The sequence below is a fragment of the Aptenodytes patagonicus genome, chromosome 10, assembly GCF_965638725.1.
Source record: "Aptenodytes patagonicus chromosome 10, bAptPat1.pri.cur, whole genome shotgun sequence".
Lineage (NCBI taxonomy): Eukaryota > Metazoa > Chordata > Aves > Sphenisciformes > Spheniscidae > Aptenodytes > Aptenodytes patagonicus.
In genome coordinates this window covers 17,584,080-17,610,285 of record NC_134958.1, presented here as the reverse complement: position 1 = coordinate 17,610,285, position 26,206 = coordinate 17,584,080, and the positions used below count along the sequence as shown (strand labels likewise).

Here is a 26,206-nt window from a genome sequence, read left to right as displayed (position 1 = left end):
TGATTTGGTAATTGCCAGAATTCTAATAACAATCCACACCTTGCAAATTCTGAGTATTGGGTAAAGGCAAAAATTTGAAAGTGTGTGTTGAGAAACTGAATACAGAGAAGTGGGTGTAAAGTACAATCAAAGGAGGAAACTAGAGAAATTGAAGATGACAAAGTATTTGAGACAAAAGGATACATGGAAATACATGGTGGAAATAAAGGATTTGTGATGGAGAACTATTGTTTTCCCAGGGTCAAGGAACTGAGGGATTTAACTGCAATGACCTGTAAATGATACAATGCAGAGCATCTGACTGTACAATAGAAGTTGTACCATCTTTCCAAGCTCTGAGTCCTAACTGCCTAGCAACTCAAACCTCTTCAAATGATTTACCCTGGTGCCAAGTTCTCCAATTTGTGCAAAGATGCTGTTTAGTTCAGACAGCCTAATTTCATAAGAATTGGTGTCAAACAGGAAGCATCCGCTAGAATTAAGCTCTGGCAGTGTTTATTTGACATTGTAGTCAAATAAGGATGCAGTCTGACCCACACTTTTTGACATTGACATTGTTTCATAATGAGAATAGTAAGGGGGACACAGCACAGAGTGTCAGGGCCCTGGGAGCACTAACTGGCCTTAATGGCCCTGACTGACCTCACCTGGGGCCTCCACCCACACCCTTGTCCATGGGCCCAGGGGTTCCATTTAAGCTCAGCCCCGGCCCATCAGTCCCTGCTGGAGCTTTATCAGGGATGTGCTTGTCCCTGGCTGCTGTTGTTCTAGCCTGTGACCTGGCTTCCTGGTTTGACTTTGCCACATCACCACGGGCCTGCCTGGTAACCACTGTGTCTGGCCCCGGTTACCATCATGGGACCTGACCTGGGGTTTGCTTTCCTGGTATGCTGGTTTTGGCTGGGATAGAGTTAATTTTCTTCACAGTAGCTAGTATGGGGCTATGTTTTGGATTTGTGCTGGAAACAGCATTGATAATGCAGAGATGTTTTTGTTATTGCTGAGCAGTGCTGACACAGAGTCAAGGCCTTTTCTGCTTCTCACACCACCCCACCAGTGAGCAGGCTGGGGGTACACAAGAAGCTGGGAGGGGACACGGCCAGGACAGCTGACCCCAACTGACCAAAGGGAGATTCCACACCATACAACATCATGCTCAGCATACAAAGCTGGGGGAAGAAGGAGGAAGGGTGGGATGTTGGGAGTGATGGTATTTGTCTTCCTCAGTAACTGTTACACGTGATGGAGCCCTGCTTTCCTGGAGATGGCTGAACACCTGCCCGTCGATGAGAAGGAGTGAATGAATTCCTTGTTTGGCTTTGCTTGTGCGCGCAGCTTTTGCTTTACCTATTAAACTGTCTTTATCTCAGCCCACGAGTTTTCTGACTTTTACTCTTCTGATTCTCTCCCCCATTCCACCAAGGGGGAGTGAGTGAGCAGCTGTGTGGGGCTTCATTGCCAGCTGGGGTTAAACCACAACACTTGGCTTGACCTCAGACCTGCCTCACCACCATGAACTTTTCTGGCAGTCTGGATGCCTGGTTGGTTCTGACTGCCAGCCCCTGTCCTGCCAGCCCCGCTATGGCATTGGGCTCCCTGTCCTGTAGGATGCAGCTAGCCCTTGTGGCTCCCTGACATGCACAATTGTTTGGCTCAACACCAGGATGTTAAAACTACTTCTTTTAAAGTGTGTGCAATGTATCTTAGAGAAGGGCAAGAAAAATGCCCTCTTTGAAAGAGTGTTCATGTAATCCTATTGCCCTATGGGAAACTATGAAAAAAGGTGAACCTGATCATGCGGACCTGCAGAGGTGGAGGTATAAGCAACCAGCTTGTATCAGGAGGTGCAGAAGTGGCAGGGAAGGATGGCTTGGGCTGGAGTGACACCTGTTATGTCACTGGGGTGGTAGGGCACACGCTGTATGAACTATTGCTTATGTGACAGTATTTTGGGTTTCAATTCCTCTGCTTCCAATTGTCTGCAGACCTCAACTCCCATTGTAATGCCTGGATCCAAGCTGGTTTTTGGAGAAACTGTGGCTGTAGGCAACTCTTACAGGTGGATGTGTTTAACAGATGAAAGGACAATAAACCAGCCATAGTTGAGTGTTAGGGCTGACAAGACCTTAGAGCTGGGCCTCAGCAGTGTGTAGGGTGGACCACCTGAAGTCTATGCTAATGAACAGGCTGTGGGGCTGCATTCAAGTGGGTGCCATCCGTATTTTCCATACTCTGACAGTCTCTGTCTTTCTAAGGCACCTGGTAATTATCCTTTTTTTGTTTGAGTAATCCTTTGAAGGACCAAGGCATTAGTGATGTTACATGTAGGTCCTTTGCAAGTATGTATTTACTTAAATAGTATTGTTTAAGTGTTGCTTTTCTGTGCTTTTAATAGCAAATGAGCTCCACAGATGCTAAATTGGATACTTGGGAACGTAAAGCAAACTTGACGTATTTTTCCCCCTCCCTGTTACAAACCACTTGTGCCTGTCATGCTCTCCACAAAATGGCATGATCAGGATTTTGAGAATTAGGGATGCGATTCTTCACTGCAGTCCCAGTTTATTCAGCTTCTTGTTTATGAGGGTTACAGAGAAAAGCTTTTCAAAGAACATTTTTAGGTAAACTGAAGTGGGACTCGGACACGAGCTGTGGATATTGACACTTCCCAATTGCTCATCGGCCTCGGAGCAAGATGGGCAGGTATGTTTTATTAACACCACAGCAGTGAGGGCTACAAATAGTATTTACCCAATAAGAAGAACGAATAATGACAACCGTAACTCTCCTGCAAGGCCCCTGAAGTCCCTCTGTGCCTGGGCGGGGTCACCGCTGCAGCGAGCGGCCTGAGCGCCTCCGCCGGAGAGGGCAGCACCTCGCCCGACGCGACCGTGGGGCGGGCCCGGGCCCGGCGGCTCCGGGGCGGTACCGGGGAGGTGGAGCGGGCCGGGGGCGGTGTCGTCCTGCGCGTCCCGCCGTAGGAGGGCGGGGGCAGCCCGCTGCCGCCGGGGGATGATGGCGGCCGCGGCCGCCGAGGTGGCGGCGCTACGCCTGTCGCGGCAGGAGCAGGAGCTGCGCTGGCTGACGGCGGAGGTCGGCCGACTAAAGGAGCGGGAGGCGTCGTGCCGCCCCGGGAGCTGCAGCCCCGAGCTGCAGCGGCTGAGGGCCGAGAACGAGAAGCTGCGCTACCGCCTCCTGCACCTGCGCCGCAGCCTGGCGGCCGAGCTGGGCAGTGCAGCGCCGGTGGAGCAGCGGCCGCCGGGCCCTACGGCGGCCGAGCCCCCGGCCGGCGGCGAGGTAGCGCCCGGGACGGGGACGCGCCCGGGACGGGGACACCCCCGGGGCCCTCCTCGGTGCGGGCGGGGGAGGGCGGCGGGCCGCGCCTGGCCTGGCGGGGGCGAGCGGCCGCATCGCTCTGGGGTGGGCCAGGCCTCTGCGGGGAGGGAGGGGGCGGCAGGGACTCACGGGGGCGAATCGCCTGGCCCCAGCCAGCGGGGGTCGGCGGTGGTCTTGGGAGTGGAAGCCTGTCTCGGTCTCTGTCCGCACCCCTCGTCTGCCCGGAGCACTGAGCAGTGCTTCTCCCGATAGTCCCTGCCTTGTCGCAAAGGGGGAGTAAGTTTATCAGACCACGGAAAGTTGTTTTTATTGCTCGCTCGGCTGTTGTAATCTCCCAGGGTCTCGCTGGGGAGATTTTGGCGGCGATGGTTGCAGTGGTAAAATGGGGGAAATCGTGTTGAGAAGATTTTGCTTGGTGAGCAGTTTTGCTGTGTCTGCTGAACACCTAAAGGAGGCGGTTTAGACGTGTCGTGAGAAGTCTTTCATCTGTACTAAGGATGTATCTTATTCGATTGTAATTGCCTTTTTAGCCCAATATTGCACTGATCTGGTTTGTTTTGTTTCAATGACTGCTGGGAAAAGTCTTAAAGGCATAGGGTATACTTCATATAATCACTGCTTTCAGAAAGTCTCCAGTGCAAGTCCAACTGTTGCAGTGAATCAAAATAAAGAGGAAAAGAAAAAAGAAAATGAAGCTGTGAACAGACATCGGAATGATGTAAGTGGTTATTTTATACCATATAATAATAGAAGAAGGAGTATTGTTTGGCTAGGTTCAGAAGAGGTGCTGAAATCTGAAATACTTTGCTGTACTTTGAAATCCCAGATTTTGGGAAGAAGGCTTGCTTTAGCATGCATATAGAAAAAATCATTATCTAGGAGCTTCATCTTGCATGTAATTAGTAGGGTTACTTATACATTCTTAGATCTCTACTTTTTATGTAACAAAAGGGTTTGGGCTATTGGGAAATAAGGGTCAGGATACTGTGGTTCCTAAAGAGAGTGATGGTTCATGAATAGTTAAACAGCGTGCCTGATGATCGAAACAGGATGTTGGCAGCGCTAGCTGTAGTTCAATAGATCTTAATAATTCACTTTATGCTAAACTGAAGGAAACTTCCTGTAAACTATCTTATTTGAATCTGGTGCTTTGAATGGACTGGCAGAGGTGAGGGCTTGTTGGAGTGATCCAAACTTCTCTAGGATGTCAGCCAAATACAAATTCTGGGGCAGGAATATAGGCTGCTTTCTGATGTCAAACTCACAAAGCCATTTTGGCCCAGATTGATGAAGGTGCATTGGAAAATTGGAAAGCCGCTATAAAATAGTCAGCGAGTTGGATGGGACTATCCAGTGTATAATTATTTACAAATACTTTACTGCATATTAGTATAAATTCTAGTACAGTGAAATCTGGTCTCAGTTGGAACCTCTAGGGTTGCATGAACACCATGAATCCTTCTATTCTATCTCTCTCACAAATATGTATGTGTATGACTTAATTTATTTGTTACAGCTGCAGTGTGAGCCAAGCTTCATAGAAGATAGACTGAAGCTTTATGAAGCACTGAAAAAAGAACATGATGCTTTGCTAGCTTACAGAGTGGCCAACCAGAGCAAACCTATCAAAATTAGTCTGGCAGATGGAAAGATGGCTGAAGGGGAATCTTGGAAAACCACTCCATATCAATTAGCTGTAGGAATTAGGTAACCTGCAGATTCAAGGAGTTGTACTTTTGTAGTGATAAATCTGTTACTATCATTTGTCTCTTGCCTTGTTGCATAAAATATATGTGTTATGGTCAGTGGATGGTGACTCTCTCAACTTGGTTTATTTGGAAAGCATTGAAACTTCAGCTTAATGCAGAAGAAACAGCTGGGTTAAGTTTTTGTTCGGAGTGATGCTTGAAGTTCTGTGCTGGGATCATAATGCTTGCTTCCAGTTAAAAAATACAACAATCAGGGAGACTGCTAGGAATTTATAGAGACATCTGAAGTTTTGTGAGTTACCAGATAACAGTAGAAACTGTTGTTAGAAGCAGTCTTTCCTCCAGATCCCCAGCACTGAAAACTGTTGAATGAAACTTTAAGACCTTAAGGGTCTATACCTTAAAAGTAGAAAAGTGTTTAAGACGACCACAGAAACAAAAATTAAAGGTCTTTAGGTGCTATGAGATGTGGGTGGGGTCTCACGGGGTTTAGAAACCTAAGCACTTTTGCAAATCTGAACCTAAATATTTTGGTCTCTTGTCATCATTTGTGTTTTTTAGTCAAATGTTGGCTTCAAATGCAGTCATAGCCAAAGTGAACGGTGAACTGTGGGACCTGGATCGTCCACTGGAGGGAGATTGTACTCTGGAGCTGCTTATGTTTGATAATGAAGAAGCAAAAGCTGTGAGTAGACACTCGCTGGTTTCTGCTTGATTAAAGGAACTAATGACATGAAATTGATTGCAGCATTATGCTTTTAAAATCTTGAATTAAAAAAAAAGAATCCCCAAAACTATTCAAGTAATGTATTTGTCATGATTCAACAAAGAAGATTAGATACTAAGTACCTATAATCTGTAGGTGAATAAAATCTTGGTGTTCTTTTCTTCCCTTCTCGTTTACATAAACAGGTTATTTTTCAAACAAGATCTTAAAGAATGTCTTGATTTGTATGCTAACTTGAAATAATTTGATGTCTTCTAAGACATGTTCTGTGGTTTGACTCTGCGTTTGAAGATCAGACGCTGAAAGCAACAGTGAGGCTGTGTTACAGTTTTCTAAAAATTGTCCAATATCAGATCTGAGTCATAAATAAAATCTACACCTCCTTGTACCAGCATTGTTTATTAGAAACTTAAGTAGGCATATCTTAGTCAATTAAACTGTGAATATACTTAGCGACACACCCAAGATTTTTTTTTTATGGGATTCAGTCTTAAGCCTATGTTTATCTTCACGCACTAGAATCAGACTTCATTTTGCCAAAGAATTATTCATGCGATTAAGCTTGTTTGAGGCATTTCAGGAGCCTGTAAAGGCTTTATCTTGTAGCGGTGGCTATGAAGTGGTCTGAATTAATAGGGGCTTAGAACATAAGACTGGTCTTCCTCTTCTGACATTTCAGGTAATGTGGTTTACAGTCCTATTAATAAATGTACTGTATGTGAACAATGGTCACTTAATTGGCTACATCACTTTAGATGCGGTTAGTATTGCATAGACTTTAAACTGACTGGAAACTAACTTACAAATGAACAAGGTACAATAAGTACTAAGGTGACAGAATTGTGCAGAGGTATAATTATCTTTCAGGCTGAAATACAATGGGGCTTTATTGCTACGTCTGCCATTATATTAACCATTTAGCATACTTCAAAATGAGAACAGAAAATTGTTATACTTCTCACAGGATTTAAACAACACTGATTCCAGTGTATTTCCCATCTGCAAATATACCTCTGTTTTGTTTTTTCTTTTTAGCTACACAATGCCAATGACCCCATGACTTGCTCACCTGACTTTATTTGCAGGTTTATTGGCATTCAAGTGCTCATATTCTTGGAGAGGCCATGGAAGGTTATTTTGGGGGCTGCTTATGCTATGGACCACCAATTGAGAACGGATTTTATTATGACATGTACACTGAAGACAGGTAAAATTTCAGTGTCTAAGAACTTTAATGCTCTGTATTGAAGCTCAGTACTAGAATTATTTTTGTTCAGTCAGGTTTCTGCATGTTAAAAGTAATATCGTGTATCTAGTATGGTTTAAAACTGACAGGTTAGTCTTCCTCATAGTATAGATCTGTGTATACAGATATACTGAGTGTGTGTGTGTATATTTAAATTCAAGAGCAGTGTTCAGACACCTGCTCTCTAAGACTTGCAGCTGTTGAATGTTCTGTGAAAAAATGTAGAGTGTTTGGGTAAAACTTTCTGAAGTTCCTGGGAGATAAAGGAGACAGTTTCCTTGAAGAATCATGGGAGTTTGGTTTCAAAGTGCCATAGTCACTTGTAGAAATGGCACGTATGCATGTAATTCGTATAGGTGTTTACTACTTTTCTAATCCTTGTGCACAGCTTTACAATTCTGTTTTTCCCTTGTTTATCTTTCTGTAGTCAGGGAGAATACTGAATCTGCATCAGCTGATAAACTAGCTCTTGCAGCTGGGTTGAGTCTTTTTTTTTTTTCTTAAATCATATATACACTGAGCTACAGATCTTCCAGACATTTAAACACGTCAAAGACTCTTCTAGGAGTGATTGCAGTGGGTTTGTTCAGGGTGATGCCATTTGCGTTTCTGAGTTTAGTGTTTGAAAATACAGCCGATTGTAAGAAACTAAGAAAATACTGTGACAAATCACAACAATGCATCCCGTGTTTTTCAAATTAGACCACTAGAAAGTGATCACTTAATTAATTATTTTGATATTCCCATTTTTTTATATTTCTTTTGCCTGTGTCTTTTTCTTTAGAGGTGTATCTAGTACTGAATTCCCACTACTAGAGAACCGCTGTAAAAATATCATAAAAGAGAAGCAGCCTTTTGAAAGGCTGGAAGTCAAAAAGGAGATCCTGTTAGACATGTTCAAGGTAAGTCTTTGGAGTAGCTGTGATTCTGGTACAATGATCCTTTAAAATGTAACTTCTGTAAAATACTGCATGTGACTGACTCATCAGAATAGTACCTGTCTAGTAAAACAAAGAAAAAGAATAGCATCCTTTTCCCCCTCTCCATATCCCTTTCAAGTGTTCGGGATGTTTTCAGGCAATAATAAAAACAATTAGTTATTAGACAGAAGCGCCTTAAGCTCAATGAGATCACAAAGAAATTAATACACAAAAGGCGTAAGTTCATTCTGGCTCACTTGCAGAGACAAGTCAAAAAAGACTTTGTCCTCTAGTGCTCTGTTTTATACAGTGAATATTGCCAGTCTCACCGTACTGTGTTTTAATTGCCTGTCAGAAGTGCTTTGAGGTGTTCAGGTGGTAATCACTATGCTTAACACACCCTCAGGGAAATTAAGATATTTTTGTCTCTTTCCCCTCTTGTTTTATAACTCTTCTGAAAGGATGTTGAACTTTTGCATACATATATGTGATCATGTGATACTTTTTTTAAAGTTGTGTCTTTTACTGATGCATTTGCATTATTAATACATAATTTTAAAATAGAATTTTATTAGCTGTTCTATTGATGTTTCTGACTTTTCATGTTTCCCCACACAGTATAACAAGTTTAAGTGTCGTATCCTTAATGAGAAGGTGAACACACCAACTACGACAATATACAGGTAAAGAAAATTAAGTTAAAAGGTATTATGAAATATTTCTGTAGTTAGGTATATTTAATTTAAATTGAGAAGAGAAGAATTTTTTTTTTTATTCTAACTTCTGAATACTTGTGTGATTGGGACTTAAGTTTGCAATTAATATTGCTACTTATGTAAAATCAGATCTTTTGTTTCTCTGCTGGGACAAATTAGGTCTCAATTTGTGGACAAACGGCAAATCCACTTTTCACTCATGCCCTGTGGTTTCAATAAAGAGGTTAAAATGTTACCACCCATGACATTGAATTGCTGGATAATGGATAAAGCTAACTCTTAGCTCAGGGTGGGGTGAGGAACCTGTTCATTCAATTGCCAGGGATAAAACTAGTTAGCTGGAAAATGGCAAAAACATTTTTTTCTGTTTGGTGTGCATAGTTTGAAATTTCCTGGCAACTTTATCAAAGTTTACATACAGAACTATATAAATTGCTGAGTGTGTCATGGTGCTCTTGATAATGGATCAAATGTGCTGAGTATTTACTGAGCGAATATTCTGATGCGGGTAGAAGGCACAATTACATTTAAGATGCACTGAATTTGCTGAGTGTTGCATATGTATGCTTATTAGTGTGTTTGAACATGTCGAGCATTAACTTGTATGCCATTAGCGACTGTATTTAAAAATGTTGGAGTGTTTTGAAATAAACACTTTTTTTTCTTTTGGTGTATAGATGTGGTCCGCTGATTGATCTCTGCAGGGGTCCACATGTGAGACACACTGGAAAAATTAAGGCCTTTAAAATATTTAAGGTAACTTTAAATTAACTGTGCATTAAAACTTAACTAAGCTATGGGTCGTTTGGTCTATTTATGTATTTATTTCTTCTGAAGTGATTATGCTAGGGTCCTTTGTATTGTTTTCTTTGCTTATTCTGAAAATAGTCCTTCATTTCTTTCCCAGCTCCCATTGTACAAGTAGAACCACAGACTGTCATCGTTCATCTGCTTCCAAGGTTTACTGATTCTTGACCATCACAATAGTACATCAGTGAAAGTTAACAGCATCTTTTTTTAATCAGAGTATTACTGCAATAGCATGCATGTTTAGACTATAATGAAGAGCACTGCAAAAATACTCAGGCTAGTAGAGACTAGATTAGCTGTGGAACCAATTATACCATGCACAGTATAGAAGCGCAGTGCCTAAGGCAATGTGGCAGTACTGTGCTAGTATCTCCAAGCGGCACTACACTTTGTAGTACAAATGTCCTAGTTCGAGTCTGTACTAGCTGTCACATCTGTGCGCGGTGTGTGTGTGTGCACACTCTGTGCAGTAAATGAACATCCAAGATATTCATTGGGTCAGAAAATAGTATTTTGACCTTGTAAGATGGTACAGGAGGTAAAGTGGACTCTGGCAGATCTGCAAGTGCTGCTGTTTGAAAATGGCATTGCTCACAGGAGAGCCAGAGACAGTGCTTGCAGATGCCTCTGGTTATGATGTCGTTTAAGTTACTTGCAGATGCTAATTTTGGTAACCTTAGACTGACCTCATTGGAACATTCATCATAGTTGCTTTTGCTGGCTTCCTAACTGAAGTTTATGGAACTCTGAGTTCCAGGGATTAAATGTTAGATTGTCAAAACAGCTAGGATTTAACTGTGAGAGTGAGTGAGTTTTGCTTTGTCTTTCATGTTTCCCTACTGCATTATGTTTTGAACGTAAACAAGTGCTGCCTTTTTAGAAGATAGAATGTGAGATAAAAACGAGGTACCTAACTAGAATGAAAGTATGACTTGACCAGTCACTTTTGTTTGTCTTCTGTATTAGCATGCTGACTAAAAGGCAGTGCAAGTGTCTTTGTATTACAAACAAATGCTGGATGACTGCATATAATTCTTTTCCCAAGGAAAAAAATCATAACATTTGAATGCATTAGTGTTTATTCCTTCTTCCCCTGAGACTATATAGTACTATCTTAAAGTATGGGTTTTGTGCATCAGAATTCCTCTACGTATTGGGAGGGAAAATCTGACATGGAAACTCTGCAGAGAATATATGGAATATCCTTTCCTGATAACAAAATGATGAAGGAATGGGAAAAATTCCAGGAAGAAGCCAGAAACCGGGACCATAGGAAAATTGGAAAGGTACATTATTTCATGGTCCACTTCTCTTTTATGCTTCTATAATAGAATTCATTCTCTTTCATTGTTTTTTTTCCATTTTTTGACAGTTTGAATGGGAGCCAGTTCTATGAACTTCTTGGTGTCGGTTGTATTTTAAAATTTGAATTCTACAAACTCAACTTGTCACTTGCATACAAATGTTAAATTAACTTTGGGAAGAAGTAACGGGATAGTCCCTCGGTTTAGGGAAGTATATCTTAAACCTTTTAATGTAGAGTCTTTTCAGATCCTACCTAAAACACTACATTTTTCATAGAAGAGAGAAATTATTGAAAATTGTGTAAATAATACGGTTTGGTCACTCTTTGTTACACTTAACTATTACCTTATTTATGCCTGTATGTACGTGCAGTACTTTAGCTGCTGTTGTGAATATTGTTCGTATATTCCTCTATTAGATTTAAATGAACAGATTTAATCTTAAATTGAGTGTAAGTCAGAAGACCTTAGATTGGCACAGATGAGGATTGTGACCTAATGTCGGTCAGGTTGGCATGCAGACTCCTAATTGTTGTCACCTTTGCTATAGTTTTGTAGAGAAGGTGGAGTTATAGAGAGGGTATTTGAGAGGAGATAAGAAGCTTTGTGGATGTTTAAAGGCACAATGGGCAGTACAGGTGAAAGCAGGGAGACACTTATTTGAAAAACTCACGTGTAAGTGAAAGTCAGCATCATCGGCAAAGAGGATGCAGGCATGAACCTCTCACTGCTTACTGGCAGATGTGGAAAAAGAGACTGTGAAGGGCCTTCATAAGCAAAGATGAACAATTGAGGGTAACTGAGAAGAGGAAGAGCCAATAAGGAATTTACAGAGAACAGTGACAAAGGGAAGAAGTAGAAAAAATATCTTTACGGAAGTGTTCATGCTTATTTCTCTCTTAACTCATTAAGACTTCAATATTTGTGTAGTATTTGTTTGATGATTACTTCTATGCCTTTTCAAAAACAAATTATGTAGTATAAATCAAACAACTTATCTAGTGTCTATGTATCTAATATCTATGATACTGAAGAGGCTAAGGTTCTCCAAAGATGTATCAGAGCCACACTGCTGAGCTTCTGTTTTTGAGACAGAATTCTGATAAAGAATGACTGGCTCACAAGCTTCAGCCATCAACCCGCAGATCTGATAGGTGTACGCTTAACTGCTTTGGATACTAAAGGTAAGATTGGTTAAGGCTTCAGGATTTTGAGGAAATGTGTGTTTACATAGTCACAGAGTCGAATGGAATTCCAGTGTTATTACAAACTTCTAAGAGTAAGAACTACAGATAAATTCACTACTGTTGCTGAGAACTTGTGGACTTCTAGAAATCATGTTGTTACTGTAATATTTTATGAACAGAGTCTCAACACGTGTGAAGTAGTCATGTTCTGGAGTTCAATCTGAAGTGGTGTTACAGCATTCTGTTTTTAATTTACCTAGGAGCAAGAACTCTTCTTCTTTCATGATTTGAGTCCTGGAAGCTGCTTTTTCCTCCCCAGAGGTGCCTTTCTTTATAACACACTTGTGGATTTCATACGAGTGAGTATGTACTAATATAACTCCTAACAAGCTTAATATCAGTTCTTGATCTTAAGTGATTGGCCATTCATAGCGCTGAGCTATCCGCAGAAAGAGAAACATCTATGTGTGTAAACATACACCAGATCTTCACTATGATTATACAGGTCTATCCTTTTTGAAAATAAGGCAGAGTAAAGCATTGACCTGTGCTTTTTCCAGTTTTGCAAAACCTACACGTAGTCCTTTAGTCTCCCAGTAAATCACCATCATAAGAACACAGTTAAAAAGAACTAGGCTTTTGCTTGTCAAAAGCTCTATCACCTTTTAAATGTTGAATTTGTTTTATAGGAGGAATATCACAGGCGTAATTTTACTGAAGTGGTATCACCAAACATCTTCAGCAGTAAACTCTGGGAAGCTTCAGGACACTGGCAGCACTACAGTGAAAATATGTTCTCTTTTGAGATCGAGAAGGAGACTTTTGCCCTTAAACCGATGAATTGTCCAGGACATTGGTTTGTACTCTCAACTGAAAAACTTCTTATTTTACTATATTTATCCTTTGTGGGGCTTAGGGGAAATAAATGGAGTATTAATACACGTTATCATGTATGTTTACAATAGACTACTAAGCAACTAGTGTGTCTAGAGAGCTCCCCTGACAGGGTCCCAAAGCAGACCAAATACAGTTCTTGTAGGAGGATCTTTCAGTAAGTCTGCACTAAGTGAGCTAGGTTTGTGCATGCTAATACTAGTCTGTACCACTAGTAAATACAAATTATGTTGGAGAGATAGGCATCAGATGTGGTGTACCAAAAGAAGGTGCAGATGAACCAGTCTTGATTGTTACTCTCTCAGTGGTTTTTTTCTAGGTGGTCTTTAGCAATACATTCTGAGTGCAGCACATTTTCTGTTTGTCTGCCTTTTAGGATGCAGACAACCTGAATGAATAAATACTTAAAAATATGATTACTGTCTGTACTGATCTTATTTTAGTTTCTGTGTTGTCTTAAATCTTCTATAAGAAGGATAAAAGGAAGGTTCTTTCATGTTGCTCCTAGCTTGATGTTTGCCCATCGTCCACGATCCTGGAGGGAAATGCCTCTTAGACTTGCAGATTTTGGAGTTCTTCACCGAAATGAACTCTCTGGGACTTTAAGTGGCTTAACTCGTGTAAGGCGCTTCCAACAAGACGATGCTCACATCTTTTGCACAATAGAACAGGTAAAAAAAAACAAACCCCAAAACCCAACAACCCTCCCCCCACCAGTCAAACAAAAAAAAGAACCCCATCCCCTCCCCTCCCAGGGCAAACCAACATTAAAGAAGAAAAAAATCCCCTAAGTATTTCAACTCTAGCTTCTTCTATTGTGTTGCTTTGTAGCATAGTGCTGCTTTTGATGGGTTTTTTTGATAGGTTTAGGTGCTTCCTTAGTCGTCTGGTATTCCATATTTCTTAACCTTCTGCAATATTGCTTAAGTCAATAGCCTGTTGAACTTAGCTTCTCTGCTACAAGTTTCTCAAATAGCAGTGCCAGAATTTGTGTTATTTATTTTTCTCTCTGAAATAAAAAAATGCTTATATCAAAAGAAGAAAACAGTGTTATTTGAGGGACGTTATTGATTGTGAATTATGTAATAAGATTTTCTGTATAGAATTTTTCTCCTTAGAAAGATACATTGGGCAACTAAATCCCAAAAGGTAAAATCTTTTGCATCTCCCATCTCCCCCTGCAAAGAAAAAAAGCTGTTGACCGCATTTTGTTTTCCATAGTAATGCTGAATAAATACTTCATTTTGTCAGTAATGCCATAGATTTTAGTGGAGCGATGTGAAGAAATTGATGTACTCTTGTCAAGTCTGACTCATACAATTTGGTTCCAGAAGCCCAGGCTTAACAAGAACATTACTTTTCTTGCCATGCTTTGAAGCCACACCACCTTGGTTCTCTCTTCAAACCCAAATCTAGGTAATGGGCGTAGGGTGTAATTTTCATGTGATTTTTAATTTTTTTTTTTTTTTTAATTTAGCGGGCTCTTATATTCTGATTATGAGGAATTCAGTAAATCCAATTACATTTTTATGTAAGTAAATTTTAACTAATATATTTGTTTACATTTAAGATTGAAGAAGAAATTAAGGACTGTCTTGATTTCTTGAAGTCAGTGTATGCTGTCTTTGGTTTTACCTTTCAACTACATCTTTCTACAAGACCAGAAAATTATCTAGGAGAGTTAGAGATCTGGGATCATGCAGAGAAGGTAATTAATTTAAAAGCAAACAAACAAACAAAACCCTTAATGTTTATATTTGCAGAGGTGGATATTTAACTAAGTTCTTTCATGTTGAATAGCAAAATTAGTGAAATCGCTTAAATCGGATGCTAAATATTGTCCTTAGTGGAAATGCTTGTTGAAAAACATCACATTAAATGTGAAGTTTCTGTATAAAATGAGAACTTTCTGATTCTTACTTAGACCCTTATCTTGAACTGATTTGATTTTTATTAATCTTTTTTCCTGATTAATCACAACATTTGTATAACGAACTACTCTTATTTCAAGATTATCATAAATGACTAAATGCTTGAACAATAGGAGTCGTGCTGCCTGTTTCAAAGGCAAGTGCTTTGACTGACAATAATGAAAGGCCCTGCTATACCTTTTTTAATTACTGTCTCATTTTTATGATTAGCAACTTCAAAACAGCTTGAATAACTTTGGAGAGCAATGGAATTTGAATCCAGGAGATGGAGCATTTTATGGTCCTAAGGTTAGTGAATCAGCGTTTTAATACAACTTTGGGATGGGCAAGAATACAGACACAATGCAGGCAAACTATATTTAGTAACCATGTTATTTTGCTTCACAGATTGATATTAAAATTATACAGACACAATGCAGGCAAACTGTATTTAGTAACCATGTTATTTTGCTTCACAGATTGATATTAAAATCAAAGATGCTATTGGCAGGTACCATCAATGTGCTACTATCCAGCTTGACTTCCAACTACCCATTCGATTTAATCTTACTTATGTTGGGTGAGTGGTTAAGCTAAATATCTTCCTCCTAAGTGAAATAATTAAAAATGGTTACATTCTTTATCTGTAATTCCCATTAAACTGAGATGTATTAATGCTCTGTTGCTCACTTAACAAATGATTAGCCTGTATATCAGTAGCCTGGTTAGGAGGGGAAACATCCCCGGTGAGTAGAGGACTGAGTCACGAACTTGAAGATATTTCTTCAATGTAATGATAGCTCACTTTAATTGTAAATGCTACTGATTGCAGGAAAATTTAATGATGTCTTGTCTGCCAGTTCTGAAGACAACTGATCGTATATAATGTTAAAGGAAACTCGGTTGAATCACTTTTCGCTTTCAGCCTAGTCACTGCGTCTCCTTTGAAGACACTGCATGCAAATTCAAACGTGTCTTAAGGAGCTAGTATGTAATAAGTGCTTCATTCTTCTTATCAGATAAAGTTAGTTAACCTTGATGAACATAAACCAAATGCGAACAGTTTTTAATGAAAATCTCACTTTGGCTTCCAGCTAGGAAGAGGGATATTTATCCACTGAGTGAATTAATCTTAGTACCGTGTTGACCTGAACACACATTTCCTGGGTTGTTTTTCTTGCTTGTTTTTTTGTTTGGTTTTGCATATTATAAGGAGTTTGATGGGGAGGATAGAATAAGAATCTTTGTTATTTTTTGGTCCTGCTGCATATTCTACAGTAGATGTCATAGCTCTTTGGTAGGTGATAATACTGTTACAAACAGCAGCTGACTTTTTTTTAATCACAGGATTGTAATTTAAGGCAAGAAATGAACAGCAAGGGCAGGTAAGAGCCTGTGCAACAAAATAAAAGCAAGGCATAGCGGAAAAGAAAGAGCAAGGAAGAACATAAAATATTAAAATGCACAGAAATGGAGCTGAGTCAGTCGAGTGTCTTTTCAAACTTAGGAGTTTGTGCCTATGCCACTAGCTACAGGCATGATTATTTTAAGTCGCTATGATTATTCAGTATTCCTTTAAAAGCCCAGGTGGCTTAAAGAAAGTACGTTTTTAATAAAAACTGTAGATTTTGCCTAAGTATAAATAACTAAATTTTGTCTTTCCGTGAAAAGTAGAATCAAAAATATTAGTAGGATTATCTGCATGTGAGCTAAGAGAAATTTTTTTTTTCTTAAAAACTTTACTTATTCTTTTTCAGTAAGGATGGCAACGATAAGAAAAGGCCAGTGATTATTCACAGAGCTATTTTGGGATCTGTGGAGAGAATGATAGCTATTCTAGCAGAAAATTATGGAGGAAAATGGTATGTGGCACAAATGCAGTTCTAAGAAATGTTTAACAATGTAGAAAATACAGATCCTCCCTAATGTCCCATATATTATAATGCAAAATAATATCCCTAGAATTTTCTCAAAATTAGTAGGTAAGATTACAAGAAAAGAAGTCTAATTTTATGGTTTGAGTTGTATGATATCCTTTTATTAATAGTTCATTATTAGAAATTCAATTTCATGACATTACAGGAAAAATTATACAATAAAGCAGAAATAAGAATTGTAATTGAATGTATATGTACTGCATTATTCTTGTTCCTCTTTTCTTTAAAATCATGCTTTTGTACTGGGAAGATGTTAGACATATGTAAAGCTGTTACTTATACAGACATGAATTAGTCCTAATATGTGAATTATTTTTTTAACTTGTAAGATGTATTGTTTCATCTTGAATAAGCTCTGAAGATATTTCTTCATTAATGTATTTAAAGTATTAAGGAAGAGTTAATTCTTACTTTCAGCCACCTATCTGTCTGACTGTCCACTTTTCACTATGAAGTTATAAATAAAAGTGGAAATTATGCAAAAAAAATAAAATTGTGTTTAAAATTGTGAAGTCAGCTAGGGAGTGAACAGAAGATCAAAGTTCTGTATATGTCATTTTACTGGAATCAATCTATTTGCTATTTTATGTGAACTTGAAAAGAGGAAGATAACATATTATCCAACATCCTTAGCTAACATAAATACTTTTATAAAGTAAAGAAATTATTATTGGGGAACATGACTATGGATATGAATGCAAATGTAAAATGCACATTTATTTCATATTTTTCTTGTCCTGCTTGCCAGGCCATTCTGGCTGTCTCCACGGCAGGTCATGGTTGTGCCTGTGGGAACTACTTCTGAAGAGTATGCCCGGCAGGTGAGAGTAGGGCCTTCCTTTTTATAGTAGCAAGCAGTTTTAATAGCTCCTTAAGTACTTGTCCTAGAACAAAGAATGAATGCTTTCATAATTTTGGAGACACGTTTGGGGGGAGAGGTAAATTCTTCCATATAGTTCAAAATTTGTACAAGCCTGAGAAAGGGATATGTAACTTTAAGTGGTTTGGGTTCTGTTATTATGTACATACTTCAGTAATTATTGAAGAAAAAAACATTCTGGATGACAAACCTGATATACTAACTGATGTTTCATTACAGAATTACCGGCTTAAAGTAGGGGCAGAGCCGATTTCTTACATTTCCCTGCATGTATACTCTTGACTACGTTACATTTGACCATGGTTGTCTTTACCCCTCCCCCTGCTTTTCTTTTAATGCAAGCATAAGTGGTTTTGTTCCTTTCTCAGACTGAGGAAACATTTTTGACATTCAGCAGTGTAGCTGTCTGAGGAGATCAGCAAATATTTGATACGGATGTTACCTTGTGTTGTCTTACAACTGCAGTCCTGCTAAGCCCTTAAGCGTGTGTGCAGTTTTCTTCAAATAACTTCATTGACTTCCTAATAACGATTCACAAGAGCAAAATTATGCACATAAATGAATTAATTATTGGAAGAGATCAGGGACTACAGCATGTACAAATTTACGTTGTAGAATATACACTGTAATACTAAGTGAGAGTTTTTTGGGTTTTTTTTAGGTTTGCAGCAAATTTTTTGAAGCAGGATTTATGTCAGATGTGGATCTAGATCAAAGTTGCACATTAAACAAGAAAATTAGAAATGCACAGCTGGCCCAGTATAACTTTATCTTAGGTAATTGCAACATCTTACGTTTCTGAATATCATTTAAGTTTTAATGTTGGGCAAAGAGTTTGTCTAGACTCTCATTTTGTAATGTAGGTAGTCAGTTTAATATTGTTTGTGATATGTCTTGCAGTGGTTGGAGAAAAGGAGAAAGCAAATAATGCTGTCAACGTGCGAACAAGAGACAACAAAGTTCATGGAGAGATTTCAGTATCTTCTGCTATTGAAAAACTCCAGAAATTTAAGAGTTCACATATTCCAAATGCAGAAGAAGAATTTTGATGTTGCTGTTCGGAAAAAAAATTATTAGCTGCCCATGTGAAACGGTGTTTCTTTCCTCCTGTACAGCAGTAATGCTCATCTGAGAGAATTTTCAGTTAATGGATACACAAAATAAGCAAATGTAGCAATGTTGGTTCTCCAGGAATAGCATGAGAGGGCAGATGCAACTGCCAACTCCTTTGAGAATCCCATAGGATTCCAATCTGCACGAGTCGCAGAATGCTTATTTAAAAAGTCCTACACCTCTGCTAAAATATGTTGGTTTTGCTGTGGAAATCAATCAGGGCTGCACGAAGAGGAGGCTGGGAAGCGTACTGGCTGCTGCTGTGATGGCTGAGCTACCTCGGTCACGTAGCAGTTGCATAACTGATGTGACCTGGAATCCAAAGCTTGGCAGTTGGTAGGTGCATCAGCAGCATTTTGGTTTAGTTTTTTTCTAACTCCAGATTATGTGACTTTTTTTTTTTGGGGGGGGGAGGGGGAGGAATAGCTTGATTCTTTCTGAATTTATGTTCACAGGCTACAAATACATTGGTGTCTTTGTTGGAAATCTCAGTGAAACAAGGCACTGATTGAGTTGGTGTGATAATTGGTTGCTGTAAAGGTGGTTGCCAAGAATGAAGTTGAATTACTCACCATATCTGTGTGTGGAAAGTGTTTTATTTTTTCCTGTGTTTGCTGTTGATTTGGCTTTTTTCTAAAACAAACCTACCTTTGAAAAAACTTTGTGTGTAATTTATTGCTGTATTTGCTTGGGATACTGAGAATGCTGAAAAGGTGTGGTTGACAGTCTTCATTTTAAAGTGCAACATGTTGGAATTTAAATTGGCTGTATTAATCTGACTTGTTTATGCTTATAAATGATTTTAAAGTTACTGTTGCAGGCAACTGAATCAGACTTTTTGGAGAGATGAATTTTTACCACAGTACTTTTTTTCACTTTTATATGCTTTTTTTTTAGTTACAGGGCTTAGATAGCGTTAAATATTACTCAATTATCTAAGCTATACAACTGTAGTTGTTGTGATTTAAATATCACTGAAATGAAGCAGAAAATACTATTTAGTGCATGAAAGTTATACAAATACAAAGCTAGTGTTTCTTTCTGCCCGACACTTGTATAGACTTGTGTTCAGTAGGCCTATTTTTGGTTTTGTATTAGCTTGGTTTTCTGTATCTGTTTTTACCAACTGATTATCCCTCGCTTTTAAAAGAAGAAAAAAAAAATTGAAGGAACAAGGGCTGGGAAAGCTTTCTGTTCCACTTTACAGAATTAACATGGGCTGTGGAGGGTGATTTTTATTTATATTATTAATAATTTATTTTATATAAAAATGTTTTTATGGACTGCAGCCTACATGATACACATGCGATATATTCAGACTGCAGAGTTAAAACTTTGGGGGTTTTTACAGTGAATTTCTAGGTTTTGCAAATACAAGACTAATTTTTTAGCATACATGCATCTGTGCTGTCGCCATTTAAGTTTTCAGATGGCCTGCAGCGATGAGAGAGGTCATTGAAGGATATAAATTAATAAAAATAATACAAATTAAAATTTTCTACAGGGAGAAATATGTAGAAAGAAGGACAGACAGGCACAGGACAGAGGGAGGAAAACAGTGTGCATGATCGGTAGCCCAGGATGGTAAACAACATCGTAATGAATGACATTTCAAAAGATTTACTAAGGTTAGTAAAACCCGAAGCTGCGTTTTGTTTCCCTAGTGCCCGTGCAGAGTTGTCGGGGGGTGGGAAACGCCAGACGCAGTAACGGGCTGACCGAAATCGTGTTTTTCCGTGGTAGCTGCCGGCCGCCCCGCGGTGGGACCTCCCTCCCCTGAGGCGTTCGTCCTTCCTTCGGCCTGCGAGGGGCCGGTCCCCGCCTCCCCTCGCCCCGCCTCTCGCCGGGAGCGGCGGAGTCGGCAGGCGGCGGCAGGCAAGATGGCGGCGCTGCTGGGGCTGCGCGCCCTGCGGAGGCTCTGCAGCGTCGCGCTCTTCCTGTCGCAGCTCTACGTCCTCTCCGGCCGCGGTGAGCGCGGCCGCCGCCGCTTTGCCCGGGCTCCCCGAGGCCGAGACAGGGCGGGTGGGGTGGGAGAAGGGGGGCAGGGGAGGGAGCAGCCGCCTGGCCGCGCGGCCCCGAGGGCGGGCCGGGCGCTCCGAGCCCCTGGCTCGGGGGAGGCGCGGCGGCGCCTCAGCGCCTCGCCTGCAGCTGGGGGCTGTTCTCCCGAGCGCCTTCAGCCGATCCCCGGGGCGGGGGCTGAACACGCCCCTGGCGGGTCCGGCTTCTGAGCGGCCGAGCTGGGGAGGTGACCGTGACCTCGGTTTGTTGAAGATGCGTTGCCGCTGCCCTGACTGGGGCGGGGGGGCGACCAGGTGCTTGCTTCGGGCGTGGCTGGTTTTAACCGTGCGCTGCAGGGCTGGTACTTTGCACTGAGATGCTCGGTGTTAGGACAAAAGACAGCCTAGGCCCCTCTCACCGGCTGGTCTGCTGCGCCTAGGCTTACATAGCGTCTTTTGTGCGTACTCCTTGTCGTGAATTGTGTGTGATCCAACATGTAACTGGCGAGGTACTGGGGCTTCTCCTTCTCAGCACCGTCTGGGTAGATAGATGTGACAAACCTATGTTCATGCGTCCACCCGCACGTGGCCCACTCGTGCTGTCTGTGTGCTGCCTTATGGGCTCGGGCACAGATCTACACGCCTCCGAGTTCTGCACAGCCCCCAGTCCTTGGAATTGTGGGCTTCACGCAGAGACAAGCATGAAGTGCTTGCACAAATACAGCCACGGTTGCCAGCCAGTTCTTCTATTCTACCTTTCTAGCAAAGAAGTAGCTGCATTGCTTGATTAAATGGTTTTGTTCAGTAGTGAATACAGTGTAAAATCTGCTTTTGAGCAGTGTTTTTTAATTTTCAAGAATCAAAAAATAAGACAGTAGGAACGAACGTGGTTTCTCGTCTGAAAGGAACAATTCAATTCTAATGCTCGTTTTAGTGTTTAATGCAAACATCCTACTGGTTATAGACTAGGAAAACAGATTTTTATGATTTTTTTTTTTTTTTAATTCTCATTACATTTTCCACTTGTAATTTCATATCAGTGGGCTGAAATCAAACTGTGTCTGAAGACTAATGTTATTCTAGAAATATCACTTTCTCCATATCTTTTTTTTCTTGTAGCAGGATCTTTGATGACCACAAAGCATTCACAGCCACAGTCTACATTTGCAAAAAGTCTAACTTCAACAAGTACAAATACTCCCTATTTTAAAGCAGCAGGTACAATATTATGTTGTTTCTTTTATTTTTCTTCCGTGAGCGTTTTTCCTCAGTGTCTTGAGTTTACTTTAATAGTAAACTTGAATTACGTCTTAGAAACCTGTACATGCTTTCACAGTGGTAAAAGGCATTATAGTATAACACATTATGAATTACTCTTCAGTGACCTTAACAATTAGTTTGGATTATATAATTAGAAAATTGGTCCATATAAGATCTTACAACTAGAAAATGACCAGTTAAACTGCCATTGTGGCTCGTGTTTTACATGAGCCTGTCAGGATGGTGGAAGTTCTTGAAAAACTCCAGTATTCTGCAAGAACTCGTTACTGTTCTGTATCCAACATAAATACAGGTTTTCTAGCAAAGGGATGTGTCAGGATTGGCTGAAACACCGTTCTTGCTAGTAATTTAAGAGGTGATTCTGAACACATACGAACAGCAAATGGCTGAGCTAGCTGTAAACAATTAGACCTGAACTAAAAGTAGGTTACATGTGTCAGCCTGCTTCTGTACCTAAACTGATTACTTCCGCTGAGAAATACTGGCTGAGGCGGCACTAATCCATGCTAAGCTCTGTTCTGGTGCTGTACGGAATTGTGTTGCTGTGCTGTCCTGTACAGAACTTCGGTGAGATCCTTGCAGGGTACCCTGCTGTGTTGTGTAGCTCACGTGACTAACGCAGTGGTTCCCACAAGGCAAACTTGTAATGCTGTTCACCGTATAATAAGGAAAGCCCTTTACACAGTGTCAGTGCGTGTGTGCGTATATATATGTGTGAAAGAAAACGTGTATATATACTTTAGACTATATAGCTTTTTTATTCGCTTTCTTAATTTTATTCATGTATTTCACCTTTCAGAAAGTACAGAAATTCCATCTTACGTGACTAAATGTCCTAGCAACGGGCTTTGCAGTAGATTGCCACCGGACTGTATGACATGTAACACAAACTATTCCTGTATATACGGCAAGCCGGCCACTTTTGATTGCAGAGTCAAGCCACATGTTCATTGTGTTGTAAGTAACCTGTTACTTTTAAACCCAAATTTAAGTACTTTAATTAAAAACTGGTGCATCTTATCATAAGATACAAAAAACTGATTTCCAGGTTGTTCCATAGGCAGTTTTGCAGATCTGTGATACATTTAATCATTCAACTGTAGGCCGTTGCTGAAGAGGCAGACCTACCCTTCTGTGTTTTGCCTTTCTTGCATTGGATCTTTTTGTTACGCAGCCATGCAATTGAGTTAAATCAATTTGTTGACCAATTGAACCATTTTGAGGGTGGGGAGGCTAAGTATCTGTCAGAGCTACGAACTGATCTTACAGGTGAGGCTGAATGAGTCCTCCTTTTGGCAGTAGCCTTAGATTGGAGGAAGCAGTAATGTTAAACTGTGCTTTAATAACTCTTTGTCAAGTTTTCTAATGTTGACTTTTCTATTCTACTTGACTACATAGAGGTAGCAAAGAAGGTAATTCACATTTTGCCCAAAATGTCTGTCTATGAAATGTAATTTGATTCTGCACACTGAATTTTTTGTTACTACTAGTGAAGTGATAATGCTGTCCTTTTATAGGATCAGAATAACCACGAGCAGGAGAACTTTACAATTAACATGACATGCCAGTTTTGCTGGCAGCTTGCAACAACTGATTATGTATGTACCAATTCTACAAACTGCATGACGGTTTCTTGTCCGCGACAACGATATAATGCCACTTGTACAGTACGGGATCATATTCATTGTCTAGGTAAGGTGGGCTAAAACAGGTTCTGTAAAGAAGCTTTTTTCCTAAAGAATTTCTTCACATTTTTTGTAATGGGTCAATACAATGACTGTTTATGTCCATTGCAGTTACAGCCTGCACCTTGATAAATCTGTTGAATATTTTTATAGTTACATTTTAACTTTTAAGAGTAATAGTGACAGCTAACTGTAAGCATTGGCTTTTAATACTTTTGTATACCTTAACGTGAGAGAAAATAGTTCTGTTTTATTTTTGTCACAAGTTCTATGAATTAAACTAATTTGGACACCCCTAACAGAATCAATATCAAATGTCTCAGTGGGATAATTAAAAAAAATTCATGCTGACTTCACCCAACTAGTTTAATTTTCCCCCTGTTTGGTCAGTGACCTGGCATGTTTTCTGATGTGGGACAAAGGTTGAGGGAACAGAGGACTGTGGAGTATATATGAGCTTTTGTGTTGAGAGTGTTTGTTTCAATTAGTGTCAACCCTTTTTGGCTCTTGTTAGAGAAATACAGTATCTTCTTGCTTGTCATTTGCTTACTCATTATGTGGTCTCTTGTTTGTTACATCAAGGTTTGAATGTTTTCTAATGTTTAGGTAATCGTGTCTTTCCTAAGATGCTCTACTGCAACTGGACTGGAGGGTATAAGTGGTCTACTGCCTTGGCGCTAAGGTACATGAGAACTATTAGATGACGTCAAGCTAAAATAGAGAATATTATTAGAAACAGATTGTCTGTCTGTAAAATCTTCAGTTTGTGTGCTTTTCTGCTTGGTATTTTTTCATGGTGTATTGAGTAACCAATATTTCATATAGTCTAGCTTAGAATTTGGAGGCATAGGACGCCCGAAGATTTCATATGCAACGATACTAGCTGTCTTCAGTTAAATAGAGCTTGAGCGAAAACATTTACTCTATTTCTGCATCGAATGTACTTTCTTCAGAGTAAATGCTAATGATTCTTAGGCTTCACAAAGTGATCATTTTCTCAGTAGAGAGGACATGATTGCTTTTATTCTGTGTGGTGTCAAACGAGGTACAAATGCTCCAAAAAATCTGCAGATTTATGTTTTTTTTTTTCTCTCAGGTTTTTATATGTTTTAAACAATCAGGGCTGAAAACTGTCCAAATTACTTGTTGGCATCTGAAATTAATGCCAACAATTTTTGGCGTTGAAATTTGATAGATGTCACAGAGCTGGCTATAGTTGGTATACTTCTGTTACGGCTTCCTTCCCAACTGCAACAGCTAGAAATGCCTTCAGACGGAGCTTCTTGCATTTTAAATTGTTAGGGAAGAGACCGGTGTAGCAGTATTGAAAGAAACTATTTAGTTTATTTTTGGAATATTAAGCCATTAGAGCACCGGTTACTTTCAAATCGCTATTGTGAAGTTCTTTTGGTGGAAAGACCTTTTTCATTAAATTTTACTATTTCAAAAGTGGTTAATAGTATAAATGAGGTAGTAAGACCCTCTATTCCTGGAGCAAAAGGTACAATAAGACTCTGATTAAGAAAGCGATCTAACACACTTCTCGTCGTAGGAAGAGTTGTTCTCTCTGCCACCAGCTGGAGAAACTTACTGTTGCCTGACTACTGCGTGGGTCTGAATATAGCGTTTGCGTCTGTTTCTGTAGCTTGCTTGTTGGGGTTTTTTTTAGCTTCTGCTAGCTTAGAATAGTCGAAATACATTTATAAATTTGAGAGTTCTGGTTTTTATTGCTTGTCATGAATGAGAAACTGTCAAGTCTCTGGATAGTATTATTTAGCTGAGAAATAGTGCTATTTCATCAAAAGTACCATTTAATAATCCAGTTAGCTCTTTTTGTACAAAAATATAGTTTCTTGGATGATGTAGAGCAAAACTATCATCAGCTTGCAGGTATGTTAGAAGTGTGTATGGATACCCAAACTGACTTCATCTAAAAATAATAATCATGTTTCTATTCTTATAGCATCACCCTTGGTGGATTTGGTGCCGATCGTTTCTATTTGGGCCAGTGGCGGGAAGGTCTGGGAAAACTCTTCAGCTTTGGTGGACTTGGAATATGGACACTAATTGATGTGCTACTAATAGGTGTTGGCTATGTGGGACCTGCAGATGGTTCTCTGTATATTTAAATGGTGCAATGTGTTTCAGAGAGGAGTAATTGCTTGGAAAGGGCTCTAAATAAAAGAATGTAGAGATTTGAGCCTTTAAGGTAGAATGAAGAACAACTGTTCTTTTTATGTGCATACATCTTAATGTACAGTATCTGTACTTAGTTTGCCTTTAACTAAGGTAAAATAAAAGAGTGGATCACCGAGTAAGTTGAAATTCATTTTCTTTCTTCTGTGGACGTGCTGTTTTTCTATGAAAAAAGTTGAACAGCTAACCAAATTCTGCACTGTGCTTGAACTTGGATGATCTGTCAAGCACCAAAAGAGATGCAAACTAACTTGAATATTGAGTTGTTTACTTCGTATTTGTATGCTTGAATCTAACTTTAAAGCTAACTTCCCTAAATATGCCAGTAATACTTTTTTTTTTTTATTTGTGGGAGGAT

General features: G+C 39.8%; 2 protein-coding genes and 1 long non-coding RNA gene across 6 annotated transcripts in view; all 3 read left to right on the top strand.

The window, feature by feature from the left end:
• Nucleotides 1-1,369, top strand: part of LOC143165061 (uncharacterized) — a 28,106-nt gene extending 26,737 nt beyond the window's left edge. Inside the window, exon 4 of the long non-coding RNA XR_012996196.1 lies at nucleotides 1,228-1,369. This is a non-coding gene — a long non-coding RNA (uncharacterized LOC143165061). The remainder of the gene's footprint in view (nucleotides 1-1,227) is intronic.
• Nucleotides 1,370-3,010: 1,641 nt separating this feature from the next.
• On the top strand, nucleotides 3,011-20,286 carry TARS3 (threonyl-tRNA synthetase 3). 2 transcript variants are annotated; one of them, XR_012996195.1, is made up of 20 exons: nucleotides 3,011-3,297; nucleotides 3,962-4,054; nucleotides 4,853-5,043; nucleotides 5,607-5,730; nucleotides 6,858-6,979; nucleotides 7,803-7,920; nucleotides 8,557-8,621; nucleotides 9,332-9,410; nucleotides 10,604-10,750; nucleotides 12,216-12,314; nucleotides 12,645-12,811; nucleotides 13,358-13,520; nucleotides 14,420-14,557; nucleotides 14,991-15,068; nucleotides 15,239-15,339; nucleotides 16,517-16,621; nucleotides 17,445-17,517; nucleotides 18,238-18,352; nucleotides 18,477-19,025; nucleotides 20,194-20,286. XR_012996195.1 is itself a non-coding variant. In XM_076348313.1 (19 exons), the coding sequence occupies exons 1-19, from the start codon at nucleotides 3,013-3,015 to the stop codon at nucleotides 18,623-18,625; spliced, it is 2,412 nt and encodes an 803-aa protein (XP_076204428.1). In that variant the 5' UTR covers nucleotides 3,011-3,012; the 3' UTR covers nucleotides 18,626-19,265. The 2 variants fall into 2 exon arrangements, 1 of the variants encoding a protein (XP_076204428.1); XM_076348313.1 differs by lacking the exon at nucleotides 20,194-20,286 and having other exon boundaries at nucleotides 18,477-19,265.
• A 275-nt stretch (nucleotides 20,287-20,561) lies between these two features.
• On the top strand, nucleotides 20,562-25,966 carry TM2D3 (TM2 domain containing 3). 3 transcript variants are annotated; one of them, XM_076348316.1, is made up of 6 exons: nucleotides 20,562-20,657; nucleotides 21,809-21,904; nucleotides 22,767-22,924; nucleotides 23,485-23,659; nucleotides 24,259-24,334; nucleotides 25,616-25,966. In XM_076348316.1, exons 1-6 carry the CDS (start codon nucleotides 20,570-20,572, stop codon nucleotides 25,779-25,781), a joined length of 759 nt encoding a protein of 252 aa, XP_076204431.1. In that variant the 5' UTR covers nucleotides 20,562-20,569; the 3' UTR covers nucleotides 25,782-25,966. The 3 variants fall into 3 exon arrangements, with proteins under 3 accessions (XP_076204431.1, XP_076204429.1, XP_076204432.1); XM_076348314.1 differs by having other exon boundaries at nucleotides 21,806-21,904; XM_076348317.1 differs by lacking the exon at nucleotides 21,809-21,904.
• The last annotated feature ends 240 nt before the right edge of the window (nucleotides 25,967-26,206 follow it).

What these genes read in the sequence shown, in the direction of transcription:
- TM2D3 (XM_076348314.1), top strand. Translation starts at nt 20,570, where the DNA reads ATGGCGGCGCTGCTGGGGCTGCGCGCCCTGCGGAGGCTCTGCAGCGTC. An exon ending in GGATCATATTCATTGTCTAG is followed by an intron (nt 23,660 to 24,258) that starts GTAAGGTGGGCT and finishes TCTAATGTTTAG; the next exon opens with GTAATCGTGTCTTTCCTAAG. An exon ending in TCTACTGCCTTGGCGCTAAG is followed by an intron (nt 24,335 to 25,615) that starts GTACATGAGAAC and finishes CTATTCTTATAG; the next exon opens with CATCACCCTTGGTGGATTTG.
- TARS3 (XM_076348313.1), top strand. Translation starts at nt 3,013, where the DNA reads ATGATGGCGGCCGCGGCCGCCGAGGTGGCGGCGCTACGCCTGTCGCGG. An exon ending in CAATTAGCTGTAGGAATTAG is followed by an intron (nt 5,044 to 5,606) that starts GTAACCTGCAGA and finishes TGTGTTTTTTAG; the next exon opens with TCAAATGTTGGCTTCAAATG. An exon ending in CCAGTATAACTTTATCTTAG is followed by an intron (nt 18,353 to 18,476) that starts GTAATTGCAACA and finishes TATGTCTTGCAG; the next exon opens with TGGTTGGAGAAAAGGAGAAA.